Consider the following 16,590-nt stretch of genomic DNA (forward strand, 5'->3'; position numbering starts at 1 on the left):
GTGGACAAATCGCCACCTGTTTACATCTGTACTGGGATAGAGCGTTTCCCCCTTGCACACGCGTGTGTGTTTTCTTTGAGTGGACTCGCAATGCAGAGGTCGCCGGTTCGATCTCCCGGCGTGGCAGTGCATGCGTTTCTCACATCCCCCATTCTGCCGTCTGTCCACCCAGTGGCATCAGCGTGCACACCACAGTCAGTCGATTGGTGAGGTGAAGGGTGGGTACCCCCACATCCTCCAAGATGTCTAGCCAGTGTGGAAGAGTAGGCCAAAACACCCTCGAGAGGGGCCCTCTAGCGGAGGACATTCCCGCCAGCATTGGCGCAATCAGGGACTTGCAGGGCTGCACCTTTACCTTGATAATTCATTTAATGTGCGAATTGTAAAGTCATTCATTGTTCAGAGTAATCGATGGACATACAGTCGTACCTCGGTGTTCACGAGGGATGCATTCCGGAGATGCTCGCGAATAGCAAATTTCATGGATAACGATTTTGGCATACGAGATGAATTACTTGAAATAAATAAGTAAATAAGCTATTATCTCATCACTTTATCTCACCACTCAATCTCGCATCACTTTCTTTCTCTCTCTCACGATGCAGTCGTGTTAGAGATCCAGATGAGATTCGCGGATGGCAAGTTCGTGAGCAACGGGGGAATACTTGTAGCGATGCTTTAGTACGTGGATGTCGAGCAATGCCGACTCACCTTTTTGTCAGCGATGTCTAAGTTCTGAAATCCCACAATGGACAGGAGGAACAGATCTGCTGCCTCCAACCACATTCCTTAAAGAAAAACAACAATAACAACATTTAATTGCGCGATCACAACTAGGGACACTGCGTACACCGTTTCAGCGCTTTTCCTGCAATTGTTGAGTTAAAACTTTAAATAAGAATAAATAAATAAATACCCTCTTAGAGGTTAAACAGCCATGTGAGCAAGCTCGACTTAGGAAAGGTTTTTCTACCATCAACCAAATGCATACTCTCAACCAGGTAAGGCCCACTAAGCTTAATTCTAGATTTGAAGTTTTCGTGACAACAAGGGTCCATACTCTTTGTTTTTTCGGTAAAGTCACGAAGGTAAAAAATAAAATAAAAATAAATTACATCACGACGTTTCGGAGGCAACACATGCTTCCGTCTTCAGGTGGCACCGTCACAGCAAAATTGCTGTATCAAGTGATACAACGACGTGATTTAATTTATTTTTCTAAAAATTTTTACCTACATGACTTTACCGAAAAAAACAAAGAGTAAGGCCCACTAAGCTATATCGCTTTTTTTTAAAGCGACCTGGCTATCACAAATGATAGCTCAACGAAGTGGCTTATCACGTAGGAATTTGTCGCAGACAAATACTCCAAACGCATGTTGACAAATGTGGAGGGAAAGAAAGAGACATGCAAACTCCAAATATACAGCTGGTGTCGGGATCGGGATCGGGATCGAACCCACGACCTCCTGTATACCAGGCGAGGTAGTTAACATCTTGCCACCGCAGCGCCATTATAGATTCCCTCCCATGGCTATTCGCTGTGTCGAGCAGCAACCAAGCTGTGACACGCTGGCGTCACAACGCCTCTGAATCCGGCTAATCGGAGGCACGATGGCCGTTGCGTTCAGCGGTGGGTGAACGCGTCGCGGCTAACTCCGCGCCCTATGGCTTACCGAGCTTCTGGAAGATCTGTCCCCGGATCTGAATGCACACCGACTGCACCAAAATCCTGTCCTGGTCGCTGTGGTAAACCCAGGTCCCTGGCCACACAGACGCGGTGCTGGGTTAAAATGGGGTGAAGAAACAAGCCGTGGACAATACCACCGCATCAAGACGGAGAGACTCTGTGTCTCGAGACACTTAGTTTCAGGGAAACCAGGTGATCGGCAACAGCAATAGAGCACGAAGGCAGCTGTGTGGTCACAACACAGCGTATCAACAAATTAACAAGAATAATTATATTCTTGCGTAAGATGATGATATGCTCAGAAGCTAGATAGCAATGACGGGGACTGCTCGCCAATAGAGGGCTTCAGGAGAGAGTTTTGCAACTGTATGGGCCACAGTTTGGGTTGCATGGCCACGGTCGTACTGTGGCTTGTGTCTGTATGTGCATCGGCCTGTTGATGTTCTGATGCAGTTGATGATTCCACCGGTGCCTTCGAGCAGGAGGAACGCCAAAGCCAGGAGGGCGTGCGATGTTTGGATCCCGAACGAGGAGTTTATTCTGGTCGTCCACGATAACAATACAAAGAATCATCATTCACAGCCCCTTGCCGATCCACTGCTGGCCAGGCACCTCGGAAGAGGTGGGAATCAACTCACTTTACTCTACCGCGTACCGGTTGCCGATCAACTAACTGTGGTGTACACATTCATACCGCTGAGTGGTCAGAGATGGTGGGAGGGAGTGGAGGGAGGGAGGGGGTGGGGGTTTGATTTCAGAAACTTGCACCATCGATTCAACTGGCGACCTCTGGATCACAAAGACCGGTGCACGACGACTCAACACACCGTGGCAGCGTTCAACATCACTTGAGCATTTCAGCAAACAGAGTTAATTGAAAGGCGTAGCGAAACACACACACGCACGCGTACGCACACACGCGCACGCACCTGTTTGCCCGTTGTTGTCAATGAGGCTGTTTAAAATGTATTCGGCTTTTCGAAGCTGACCTGGAAGAAAAATAACAAACTCGCGAGAGTGACCCCCCCCGTCGCGTCGCCGTGTCCAATATGCAGCATGAGCACACAGAGTTCACATGTTTCTTTTGTTAATTTGAAATTATAAACCTTAAATGTAAAACAAAAATATTTATGTTGTATATTGCCATAGTGGGCATCATTATCATCATCATCATCGTCGTCGTCATCCAATGCTGCTTCTCTTTCTGACAATGAACATGAGGCCGCTGCTGCTGCTGCAACAGCTGATGATGATTTTAATACTGCTGGCAATGGTGCTGATGACGATGATGTTGATATTGAAAGTGACGAAGGCAGTCAGCACTGTAGAATATTAATGCCATCCCGTCTGGCCTCTCTGCTTGCGTGCTATGCAGAAGGGCCATCGCCTGAAACGTCGCCGATTTTATTCGCGTGTTTTTGTTGTCTTCAGGCAACGATAGCAGCCGCATCACGAAATAATGAGCTTAATGATGATCGTGCTGCTGCTGCTGATGACGATGAGACGTCGACAATGATAACGACGGTAACTACGATGACGACAACGGTGGCAACGAAGACGACGCCGGCCGTGCCGATGACAAAGGCATCGCTGGGTGATTATTAAACTGATGACGACGGCGGCGCTGGTGACGGTGCCGCGGGAGGGGGAGGTGGGCCGCACCGTCGTTGACGTAGACGCGCGCCTGGCGGATGACAATCTGCGGGGCGAGCGGCGTGCCGGGTGACCGTCGGTGCAGGGCTCGCACCACCCGCAGGAGGGGCCCCGACGCGTCCGCCCAGTACGCGGAGCGGTCGAGCAGCAGGCAGGCGCACGCGGCGCCCAGCGCATCGCCCTCGGCCACGGCGCGCCGCAACGCTCCCTGCGAAGACGGAGAGGCAAACGTGCCCCGCGTAGCTTACGGACGGGTCAGTGATGAGCGTTTATTATGCACGTGGGAGGAAAAGCGGAGCACCCGGTCAAAAACCCATGCAGAACAGGGGCGGAGAAACATGTACGCGCGTGAGTTGAACTTCTTTCGCTCGGTACGTAGCCAACCGTGCCCATCGGAGGCGCGGGGGGAAGGACAACAAAACTTAAACAACCTCCGCCCCCAACAGCACGGCACACGTTGGGAGGCGGTGGGAGGCCGGCACGCACGCACGAGCCCGGCCGATGTTTACGCATCGCACCAGGTACTCATATGAGGCTGAGTCGACCTAGGGGAGGCCCAGGACCGGTTTAGATGATCGTCACTGGTGTTGGCCGTGAGCGGGAATCGAATTTCCTACATAAACACACACATAGAATACCTTTGGGCTTTTTGGCATCCTCTGGTCTAACACCGTTTGAGACGAGGCTCAAAAGAAAGCTGTCTCTGGTGTGGACCAATCAGTTTCAAGGACAATGCATATATTATCAGAGTATGTTTTTTGTTTGCATTCTGCCCACAAGTATTGTGGTTAATGCAGACATGATTCCTTGCAAAAGGTTTCAGTTTGGTGTTTTAACATCTTAACATCTGTTTTGTTGCCAGAAAAAAGGGGAAAACCTATTATCATATTTTGGTGCTGGCAAAGGAGGACCCATGAATTTCGACATACATCCAAAAACAACAACCGCCATTCACCACAAAGTGGCTGTGACGTCACCACGGCGCTCGTGCCACACGAGGTGCACTTTGAGGCCACGTGGAGTGTTGAAGGCCCGCTGGCAGGAGGGTCACTTAACAGATCCAGGTGCCAATAAAGACAAAGATCCCCCTATAGCCTTAACAGACTGTTGGGGCAAGTGCTGTTAGCGAGCACCTATGAAGACCGGCACAGCTCACGAAGGGGTGGGTGGCCAACACCACACCCGACCGCCTTTGTCTCCCCAGTGGAAATGTTTTACACACCACACCAGGTACTCATTTGAGGCTGAGTCCACCTAGGGGAGGCCCAGGACCGGTTTAGATAATCCCCACCGTTGTTTGCCGTCAGCGGGAATCGAACTCGGGTGGCCGGGTTCGTAGCGCAGCGTAGCGCTGACCACTACACTACCGCTCCCCACTGTGCCAAACACACAAGCGCACACACGCAAAGAATTGACATCGCAAAGTGCCGGCACACGTGAGAGTGCACCGAGGCACAATCTTTACACACTTAGGCTCAATTTCCAGCCACGCGCGGCTCTGGACCTCCCTTAGGTCAACTCAGGCGAAACACAAAAAAGCGAGCATCTAACGCCGTGGCGTGATCAGCATCGGCGCTGGGGAGACAAAGGAGGCCTGGCAGTGCGCGCGACACTGACCGCACCACTCCCGAGCACCCCCCCCCAAACCCACGCCCCCCCCCCCGCCGCCTCCCACCCCCCCAAGGCGTACGTCACGCCAACCTTAATAGGCGATCGCTAACAGCACTTGCCCCCCCCACTGCATTCTGCGCGGCTAAGACGGGGGGGTGGGGTGGAGGGGGGGTGACCTATGGGGCATTGTCCTTTTTGTATTGGAATTGAACGTTAATAACAGCGTTATGAGCCGAGAGACAATGGGCAAGCCCCCCCCCAAACTCCCCCCCCACCCCCAGGGCCAGCGAATTTCACATTCAGGGATCGTGCGCTGAGAGGGTGGCGGGGAGAGAGGCGGAGGAGGAGGAGGAGGCGGGAGGAGGGAATGGCAAAAACGAGACAGATGTGAGGTCACACAATGGAGCAATTTGCCTCTCGCCCTCCAAAGGGGCAAGGCCCCCCTCATGGTGGGCAGCATCAAGTGCAGCTCTCGCTCTGCGTTCGGAGCAAGCGCGCGGGGCCCAAGCGGGAGACGTAAGGTCGGAAATCTTGAGATTTGCTATCTCACGCAAGCTGGGCGCAAGAGAACTCCAGGCTAGCCGGACGTGGGATTCGGGTCGTGGGTAAGCAGGGGAGAGTCCAAGTCAGAATTTGAGATGGACGGATTCCTTTTAACACATATATAAGGCAGGCAGGCCTTGGCGCACAAAGATTGCAAAGATACAACAAAATATCTCAGTGCAGAAGTAGAGCATGACCAAAATTCTCATCGTCAAAATCAAAATAAATACTACTGTATGTGCTAAAATAAATAATACGTATATCAGAATCAGAATTTGTGTTCATCCTGGAGAAATCCGATGAGCTATGAAGCTCTTTTTCCACACATGCATGTCCTGTAGGGGCACGGGGTCAGAAAGTTCCAACAAGAAGCGGCACAAAAAAACGATTAGAGTGCAAAGTATAGGAACTGTGAGCAAATCACTACAAAGAAATAGACGTAAGTAAACAGTTTAGATTGCATAAGTGCACCAACTCCGAAGCTTGGGCAACGCAGCAAACAACAGCAAGAGCAGTCCCTGACCACAGCGACACAAATACACGGTCTAAGAGTACGTGGCTGCGATACATTTCCACGCGATAAGCCACTTTGTTGAGCTATCATTTGTGCGCCAGGTCGCTTCTGAAGAAGAGCTACATAGCTCAGTTGGGGCTTACCTGGTAAAAGAAAAATAGTTTAGTTTTTAGTTTTATCGTTTTAAGTACAGCGCTACATTCATTTTCACGACATTTATTCAACTCACTACGCCTCTCCGTTAAACTCAACAAGTCTCCGGCGTGTGGTCGAAGCTACGAACTCCGAAGGAACCATAGCAAAGTAGAAACTTTGCACTGCCCCAAATATGCACGTGATTGGGTGGGTGAGTGTACCTGGAATTCACCAACTCTTGAGACAAAGCACCCGAATGGCTGAATCACTAATGATTCTCTACACAAGCCAAACGAAAGCAGGTGATTTTAAGAAAGTGTCGTTGGCATGCTCAAATGAGCATTGGTTCCTGCTCAACTCTGGCGGAGGTCCCAAACTAATGGTCTAAATTCCACGTTCCTATGGCACGGTCTAGTATATCCATACAAAGTCAACAGTAGTCATCAATTGGACAAGTATTTCATGTAATGGCCACTGTTGACTTGGATAATAAATTTATTCGTTTTTGTGACGTAAAAAAAAGTTTAAACTACGTAGGCTTTCGCGACCACTATTATCCATTAGAGTTTTTTGGGCTAGATCGTGACAACCCTTAGTAATTGTCTGTGTCGGGTGGTGGCGGGTTTAACGACACATTTATATTCACCTCAATTATGGATAAAAAATAATACCAATAATTAAATGCGCAACGATGAGTACCACGTATAAATCGCACGCCGCACAAACGCGCCGACTGCCACAGCGAGTGCGCTGTTTCGCATTCGCTGCTCGAGGAGCGTCATTAATCTGCGCAATTAATCTAATCACCGGAACCGCACAACAAGAGAGGGACGCTGTGAAGTGCCGAGGGATATCTGGGGACGCCGCCGCGAGCCTTGGAGAGCGGCTTAAGCGTGTGCATCACAAAACACTCTCTAGACACCCCCCCACCACCTCGCCACCCCCTTTAAAAAAAAGGGCCCCCTCTTTACTTTGCAGATTTGTTTATTTTTTGTTTAGAAAGTTGGCCCTTATTTTGTCTTCTTGTTGTTGTTGTTGTGGTTGTCGCACGCACGTGTGCGCGTGTGTGTTTTTTTTAAAAGCTGCCAAGAAAAGTTAGCACCGCGGTGCCACGGTCGGTGGGGGACGGTGGACACGAGCAGCAACAACAAACAACAACAACAACAACAAAAAGACCCCCCACCCCTCCCCCTCCCAAACAAAATAAAGTGCTTGCATAAACTTCCCAGTCGAGTGCAAGCGAGCCAGGCCCTTAATTGCATTTTGACAATTTTTTAATGCACCACCGGTTGAAAACGCGGACAAGAAAGCCGTGCTTTTAGAAAGGGGAGAGAGAATAAAAGGGGCCGTGGCTCTTTTATTTGGCTCTCTCGCTCTCCCGCACGCCCGCCCGCTCTCTCTGCCAGATTACGAATTTGTGCGAGACCCCGCTGCCCCCCTACCCCCACCGGCTTCTCGGCTCCAGATCTCCTGCGCTCTTTCTCTCGCCTCTCGCCACCTCGACGGGTCTGTTGAAACTCGCGTGGCAAAAGAGATCCCATGTCAGCGTCCGGGGAGAGCGTCTTCCCCCTCTCCCTACCTCTCCCATGTCTCTCTCTCTCCCAGCCTCTCTCCTATCCCCGCGTGCCTCGCTCGCCTGGACGCGCTCTCACCATGGCTGGCTGCCTGTCGCCCTAAACCCTCTTCTTCGCAGGACCACTTGTTGGCTGAATCTAGCCAACCTTCTTCCCCTGGTCACCCTCTCAAGATCGATTGAGCAGTCTCTCCACTGTGTGAGCGTGGTTTTTTTTTCTTTTTCTCTTGTGCTTTTCTCTGCGGCTCTAGCGTGTGTTTTTTTCCTTGCCTAAAACCTCAAATCCCTCTGTTACCCCCAAAACGCTGCTTATTATTCAAGTACAACAAAGCGTCAAAAAAAGGTCTGACCTTCTTTGCCGACAGAAAAAAAACTCACGCGGGATGCACCAACCCACCCACCCACCAACCCACCCACCAATGCACCAAACCGCTCACCCACCACCAAACCCACCAAGTTACCCATCCCCGAAAAATAAATATCATAAAAAAAACTAGAGATGGGCCAAAAAGGGAACCACAGGCAGGGAAAAAAAAGCCACCCTTAAAATGAACGGGGAGAAACAAGCCTGGCTATTATATCCCTTACAATAATTGAGCACTTGAATAGCGCTTGTCTTGAATGCACCGTCGCAGTGAAAATAGCAAACTGCTTTTGTATGCAAGGAAGCCCTGCATATTTACATGTGTTTGCACAGCGCTGTGGGGAGTCTGCGAGCAGCCTCTGGAAAGAGAGGCTGCCGTTAAGAGTGCTTGCGGGCGGGCGTGTGTGTGTGTGCGTGCACGCGTGCGTATGTGTTTGTGTGTCGTCTGTGTGGCCGGGGTGGTTTGCATGGCCAAGTCAAGAACAAAAAATCAAGAAGGGTGCTTGATTTTTTTTCATTCGACAGCCTTCGACCCCCCCCCTCACTCTCCTCCACCGCCCCCCACCCCAAAAAAAACGAGTTGATATTCTGACCTTTGTGAGTGAAGTTTCATTGTCGGTGGAGTGGACATCACTGTGTGTGGTGTGTAGAGCTAAGGGGTGGCCAGTGGGTGACAGTACAGCAAGTAGGTTGACAACCTATCCGTGTGGCTTTTCTTTCCCTCAAAACATTTGTCAATAGCACGGCACGACAAAGGAAAACAATCTCCACTGGGTGATTCTACGAGTAACGGCCTTTCTGTAAAACACCATTAGCTAAAATGGCACCTCGTATATATGTTTAGGGTGGTGTTACTGATGGAACGTGTTGAGTTATTGTTCTTTGTGATCATGCACCACTGTTAACGCAGTGTAACAAAACAGGTGTATGTTTTTTTGACTTGTTATCCCTTGGTTTTCTCCAGGTACAACTTTCACATGGAAATATTTTTATGACACGAAAATGGCCAAATATCCCAATGCAGGAGCCTCACTGTGTCTTGGACCCTCACTGAGTCTTGTCACCAATAAACCCACTATCACAAACTCATATTGACCAGTGCGGTGAAGTATGGTTTAACAAAGGGCTTTAAATGTGTGTTTAAATATCAGGAAAAACCCCGATACTCTGCAAGGGAAAATAACAATTTCATACTCTTCTCAAAATCCTGTACTCGGAGCACTAAAACATGCTTTTGTAAGTAAAAAAATGTCAACATAACATGTATTTAGATTTTTGAAAATGTCTCTAAGATTTAAAGAATATTTTGGCGAAAGAATGATATTAATAGGTGCCCAATTTTAGAAGATAAAGACATTTTAAATTAACCGTGGTCAGTGTTCTGTATATTATAACCCCCACCTCATCTTCCGAACTTTTTTCTTCCACCGTTTCAATTTCATTCAATGTTTGTTTGTTGCACGGAAAATCCCATTTAGCCAGTTACCCAGCTAGTTTCGGGAGACCCACTATATATGTGAAGTATTGGAAAATGACGGCAGGAAACTCCTTGACGGGAACACACTTCTTTTATTAAATCTTGACTTGTAACAATACAACGCGTGGCCTCTCTTCTTTACAATGCGGTCACCATACAACGGTACAACTCGTGACCTCTTCTTCTTCACCCTACGCTTCTCTTGACTCTCTTAGATTCTGTGCTGCTGGCTCTCTGTGCCTCGTGTAGACTCCGCGCCTCGGCTACACTCTTCTCTCGCCTCGTGTAGACTCTGCGCCTCTGCTACACTCTCCACTCGCCTCGTGTAGACTCCGCGCCTCGGCTACACTCTTCTCTCGCCTCGTGTAGACTCTGCGCCTCTGCTACACTCTCCACTCGCCTCGTGTAGACTCCGCGCCTCGGCTACACTCTTCTCTCGCCTCGTGTAGACTCTGCGCCTCTGCTACACTCTCCACTCGCCTCGTGTAGACTTTGCATCTCTCTCTCTGGCTACACCGTATGCATACTCGGCTCGTGTAGACCTTCCTCTCTCTCTGGCTACACCGTATGCATACTCGGCTCGTGTAGACCTTTCTCTCTCTCTCTGGCTACACACTATACATCACTCAGCTCGTGTAGACCGTTCTCTCTCTCTGGCTACACACTATACATTACTCAGCTCGTGTAGACCGTTCTCTCTCTCTGGCTACACACTATACATTACTCAGCTCGTGTAGACCGTTCTCTCTCTCTGGCTACACACTTATACCTTACTCTCCTCTACTCTCCATTACTCTCCTCTCCAGGCTCTATCTCTGCACCTTCGTCTTCATTCTTAGATGGTTCCACTTCTCCCCCGTGTTCCTCTGTGCATCACCTTATATACCTCTTCTTCCCGGGAGACGGAGCGGATGCGGACCTCAACGTCGGCACCGCTCCTCAGTTACCCAATCCCCACGCGCTATCTCTATGATCCGGTTCCGCTCAGCGCGTGTTTCCACTCCCCGACCAATCACACCGCGCTGCTACCCGATCACTCCCTCTGGGCGCGTCACCGGCACACAGCCAATCAGCAGCACTACCCCCACCCGCGCACTGACGCCTGCTCCTCCCCGTCAGCGCGCGTCACCACACACACACCCGTACATACGCGCTGGCACACGACGTATACACCCAGCGCGTATCACCACTACATCACCCCCTCCCACATAGCTCGCAGCCGGCCCGGCTGCTAACAACAACCAACCGCGACGATAAAACGACAACCAACAAAAAAAACCCGTAACCCCCCGAGTGTGCCCCGTAACATAACAACAACAACAACAAGAATAACTATGTACAGATTGACAATGAACACGAAAAGTCAACAATAAGACGATACGAGCAAATTCCAAAAAACGAACGCGCCCCACGTCCCTGCGACTACACGCAGTGACGAGGCGCTCCAACTGCCCCGACTCCTCACGAGGCAGGTCATGCAAAGTAGCACGACCTGGCGCGAGTCCGTCTGGCTGGTCCGTCGTATGGGGCGGGACACTGACGACCGTCCGGCGGTTCCGGCTGCTCCAGACGGCGCGGAACGGGCCTGAAAGGGCCGGCCCCGCCGCGGAGATCCGGCCGCCGGTGATCGGCAGCTGTCAGTTCCGAGACACCTGGGAGCAGATCAGGCGAAAATACGTGCGGATCAGGCAGAGACATTTCCCCCTCTGGGTCGCCGGTCACGTCACACGCCCGGCCATCACGACACAAGGGGAGGCCATATGGAGGCGAGAACGGTTTCAGTCGGGAGGGGTGAACGTACCAACGGCGCTTTCCCCACTTTATCTGAACGCACTGGGGCCGTGCAACGCGCACGACCTCCACGGGTCCCCTCCACGGTCTCAACAATTTAGGCGACGTAGCCAAGGGTGCCTGAGGGCAATGCAGCCAGGCCCTGTCACCTGGTTTCCATTCGTGCATGGACACCTTCCGTGCCCGCAACCGTTCATTAGCAATTTGGCGAGCCCGCGAATTAAGCCGTGCGGCCTCCCTCGCCTCTGTCAGCTTGTGAATATTAAACTTAATATGTTCTGCCAAATTAGAATTAGTTCGTGGAGCGGACAGGCCAAGTTGCGTTTCCATTGGCGGGTCAGCTTCCCGACCGTACATCAAATAGAATGGGGAAAACCCCGTAGCTGCATGGGGGGCCATTCTATACGCGGCAAGGACTCCCGGGACCTGCAGGTCCCAATCTACATGTGCCTCGCACACCTGCTGGCACAGCATGGAAGTCAAAGTTTTGTGGAGTCTCTCCACCATCCCGTCTGTCTGCGGGTGGTACGGGGAGGTACGCACCTTCTTGGTACCCAACAGATCGCACACCTCTTGCAACAATTTACTCGAAAATTTTTTACCTTGGTCGGTCAGCAGGCGTTCGGGAGCCCCCTTGTCCAGGACATAGCCCTGGACGAAGGCATCCGTCACAGCCGCTGCCGACTGGTTAGCGAGAGGCCACGCCATAGGCCATCGGGTAAAGTATTCGACCCCCACTAACAAATATTTATTCCCTCTCGGCGTGACTGGGAAGGGCCCCAAAATATCGAGTGCAACGAGCTCGTTGGTACGCGAGACCTGAATAGATTGCAGCGGTGGATTAGCTGCCACGGGCGGTGGTTTACGCCTGGCGCACTCAACGCACCCCTTCAGAATATGTACCACATCACTTCCCATTCCCGGCCAGTAATAGTCACGCTGAAGCAGGGCAAGCGTCTTGTTAACTCCCAAGTGCAAGAGGCGTTCGTGTGCCGCCAAGACAACCCTCCCCCTCACAGCGGAAGGCACCACGAGTGCGTTCCGCCGGGACAAACTGTCCCATCTCAATAACACGCCCTGCTCAAGTACATAGGAGCCGGTACGCTCCTGGTCCCCCTCGGGACCCCCAACCTTGCGGCGCAATGCTAGCAGCGAGCTGTCCGCCATCTGGAGGCGGCCCCATTCGCTGAGCGACAGCGAGAGCAGCGAGTCCCGACCCTGAGAGGCAGTGGAATCATCCACGATCGGTGCGCCCGCTGTCGCAGCCAGTGCCCCCATCTCCCCCGCAAGCGTCGGTTTACAGCGCGCCGATCCCGACAAACACGCGCATTCATCACAAGGCAACAACCGCGACAAGCAATCGGCATTTGTGTGTCGCAACCCCTTACGGTACGTAGTCGTAAACTGATAGTCCTGGAGGACTTCCAACCAACGCGACAACTGGCCCGAGGGCTGGGCGACCCTCAATGAATACTGTAGCGCCGCGTGGTCCGTTCGGACCGTAAAGTGACGACCATAGAGATATGGCCTAAACTGCTGCACAAAAAAAACAATGGCAAGCAGCTCGCGACGGGTGACACAGTAGCGCTGCTCCGCCGGAGACAACACCCTACTACCGTAGGCGACAACTCTTTCGACACCCCCAACGACTTGGGATAGCACCCCCCCAATGCCCGTGTTGCTAGCATCCGTGTCCAGCAAAAAGGGACTGGCAAAATCGGGATAACACAAGGGTGGGGCACCCACCAAGGCGTCCCGGAGGGAGCGAAACGCGGCCTCCTCCTCCGGTCCCCATTTGAACTTCACTCCCTTCGCCGTTAGAGCGTGCAAGGGTTTTGCAATAGTGGCGAAGTGCTCAACGAACCGCCGATAATAAGAAGCAAACCCGATGAAACTACGCACGTCGGAAACGGACGTAGGTGTCGGCCACGAACCGACACAATCCGTCTTCGCGGGATCGGTGGAGATCCCCGAAGAATCGACAATGTGACCCAAGTATCTAACCGACCTACGAAGGAGGTGACATTTGGCCGGTTTAAATTTCAACTTAGCCGATCGCATTCGCAAGAACACCCCTCTCAATCGCCGGAGGTGTTCTTCAAAGTTTTACTGAAAACAATGACATCGTCCATATAGATCAAGCATGTATCCCACTGCAAGCCCGACAAAACCAGCTCCATAAGTCGCTGAAACGTCGCTGGAGAGGAGTGAAGTCCCATGGGTAACCGGTTAAACTGGAACAGCCCCCCTGGAGTCCGAAATGCTGTCTTAGGTTTCGACTCTTCGTCGAGCGGCAACTGCCAAAACCCCGATAACAAATCAAGAGTCGAAAAATATCGCGCACCAGACAATGCATCGAGGGACTCATCCATCCTGGGGAGCGGATACGCGTCAGCCACAGAGATCTTATTCAGGCGACGGAAATCAACGCAGAATCGCAGGGACCCGTCCTGCTTCTTAACCAGCACAATAGGCGCTCCCCACGGGCTAGAGGAGGGCGAAATAATATCGGCTTCTAGCATATCGTTAACAGCCGACTGAACATGTTCCTTCTCCACGGGACTCAGTCGGAAGGGATTTAGCCTGACCGGCGCCGCATCGCCCGTTTCAATGTGATGGTGCAACAAATCCGTGCACCCAATGTCATACTTATGTTTACTGAATACATCAGAGAATTCAATGAGCAACTCGCGCAGCGCACCCAACTGCGCCGCCGACAAATCGTCCGAGGCGGCACATAGCGAATGGACCCACTCAAGGTCTTCCCTTGGCTCAACGTTCCGCGCGGGGCTCGAGCCCACCTGCGCAACCAACCCATCATCCACAGGGACCTGCGCCGCGTGAGCCAGCACGGTGCCCTGCGGAATGACAGCTGGTCGCGACCCCGCGTTCAAAACCATCACAAACGGATCCCTGTCAGCCCGCACCAAAGTGTGAGCCACCGATACATCAAGACCCCCGACAGCCTTGTTAGAAGGACCCAAAAGCATACTTTGTCCCGAAGCCTCCCTCACCCATGGTTTCCGCAACCGGAGGGGAATCAACATCTGTGAACCCGGGGGCACTTGCACTGTCTGCGTCGCCACCGCTTGTATCGTAGCGCACGCCGTCCGAATGTCAGTAGGGCCCGTCAAAAATGAAATCCGGCGACCCGATGGCAGTTCAATGCATCGTTGATCGATAAGAATTTTAATAGGCATTTTAGCCAAAAAATCAGTGCCCAAAAGACACGGAACTGCCAAAGAAGACGAAACGAAAACGGGTCCCGACAATTTGATATCTCCAATGCAAATGGACGCCCTAACCTGACCGATAATGCCCAACGATCCCCCATTAGCGGCGTAAAATGGCACATCCACTGGAAGCAGCGGACGACATTGGACTGGAAGAATATTATAAATGAGGTCCGATATAATAGTTGCCGATGCCCCCGTGTCCACTAACACCCTAATCTCAACCCCATCAATAGATCCCGTAACAACGGACGAACCCGCCGAAGCAGCCACAATTCTATGCCCCAATTCCGCCCATTCAATGTCTCCCTGGTCCCGGCCGAACCCCCCTCGCCGAACCGAATCCCCGAACCTTAACCGGCCCTCCTCCGCCGCAACGCGGCGTCCCATGTGTGCCGAATAAACAGGCCGAGCGTGTGAGGTGCCGCGACTTGCCGGGGATTGTAGAGATGACTTGGGCTCTCGGTCGTCGTCCAGCCGAGCTCCCATGGCGCGCTGCCGCGGAGCGCGGCACCCGGACGCCACGTGGCCCCGGAGGCCGCAGTTATAGCACGTGACGAGGGTCGGAGTAGATCTTGGTTGCTCCGACTTTCGGCCCGATCGCAGAGGCGACCGGGCCCCCGGCCTCCAGTCCCCTGGTCGTCCCGTGGCGAACGCCTCCTCTCGTGGGCTGACGACTTGGGGTTCGGCGACCACCAAACCCGGGGCTGCGACGACAGCAGCGTTGCAACCAACGCCTTGCTTCCGTTGTAGGGCCTCGTGCGCTTGAATACTCGTGGCGACTCTCAAAGAAGAAATATCAATCTCGTCAGCTGTGTTGATAGGGACCCCCAGGTCCTGCGCCAACTTGAGCAGCTGCTCCAAAACCATCGCGTCTTGGCCCTCCTCGTCCATCCGAGGGAACGCAGCATCAGCAAGAGCCAGCAACGCCGTGCGATAGGCCAGCGCGGTCTCCGTGGCCGCTTTCCGTCTTGCGTAGAACTGATGGCGGCACGTAGAGGGAGGTCCGTAGACCCTGGCCAACAAACCCAGCGCATCCTTCAGAGTGGAGCGGTCCGACTTCCGTGCAGCCCTGAAGGCCGCGAGCGCATCGTCGTCCAGCATGGCGGGCAATGCCCGCAGCGCCGTAGCATCGGACCACGCTGACATCTCTTGATGCGCCAAAAACCTTCGCTGAAATTGGCCCCAGTCTCCGCCTTCCGCCTTGAAGGCTGACAACGTGGGCAGGCGCTGCTGAAAAATGAAGTCATCCGCCTCGTGGTTCCTCTCCGCCTCTCCGTCGGTGTGTAAGATGGCGGCTCCAGCAGCAGACGTAAAATGGCGGACCCCCTCGCGCGCTGATGACGTCGATGCGCGCGCTTGGGAACCCACCACCACGTGGCGCTCGCCGTTCCCGCCAAAAGTAGGCCCAGGCGCAATGGCGGGAATCCCCCATTCGTTTTGGCGGGAATCTGCGGGGCGACCTTGTAAAATGTCCCCCACCGTCCCCGCTCCTCCCGACGAGCTGATCTCCGCCAAGATGGACGCGGCGGCGAGCAGCAGCTCCGCCAGTCGGGAGTGCGCCTCACGAAGCCCGGCGTCGGTCCCCGGTCGCTCGGCCGGCGCCGTCGACGGATCCTGTAGCGTGGGCAAGTCCTCCTCCTCACCCCCCGCCACCAGCGGCCCCGAGTCGTCCAGGTTTTCCTCGCGGTCAATCCCGTGGGTCCTACGGGTCTTCCTTGTCTCCATGCTTGGAAGCCCGTTTCACTTCTGACGCCAGATGAAGTATTGGAAAATGACGGCAGGAAACTCCTTGACGGGAACACACTTCTTTTATTAAATCTTGACTTGTAACAATACAACGCGTGGCCTCTCTTCTTCACAATGCGGTCACCATACAACGGTACAACTCGTGACCTCTTCTTCTTCACCCTACGCTTCTCTTGACTCTCTTAGATTCTGTGCTGCTGGCTCTCTGTGCCTCGTGTAGACTCCGCGCCTCGGCTACACTCTTCTCTCGCCTCGTG

The 16,590-nt window shown here is 52.8% G+C and overlaps 1 protein-coding gene across 1 annotated transcript in view; it reads right to left on the bottom strand.

Moving 5' to 3' along the window:
- Positions 1-16,590, bottom strand: part of ALPK1 (alpha kinase 1) — a 74,736-nt gene that overhangs the window by 17,952 nt on the left and 40,194 nt on the right. The window contains exons 4-7 of the mRNA XM_078613499.1: positions 3,353-3,551; positions 2,620-2,679; positions 1,677-1,763; positions 712-788 (exon numbers count right to left, since the gene is read on the bottom strand). Of these exons, the coding sequence (XP_078469625.1) occupies positions 712-788; positions 1,677-1,763; positions 2,620-2,679; positions 3,353-3,551 (423 nt within the window). The remainder of the gene's footprint in view (positions 1-711; positions 789-1,676; positions 1,764-2,619; positions 2,680-3,352; positions 3,552-16,590) is intronic.

Source organism: Lampetra planeri, chromosome 41 (genome assembly GCF_965212315.1).
Source record: "Lampetra planeri chromosome 41, kcLamPlan1.2.h2, whole genome shotgun sequence".
Classification (NCBI taxonomy): Eukaryota; Metazoa; Chordata; class Hyperoartia; order Petromyzontiformes; family Petromyzontidae; genus Lampetra; species Lampetra planeri.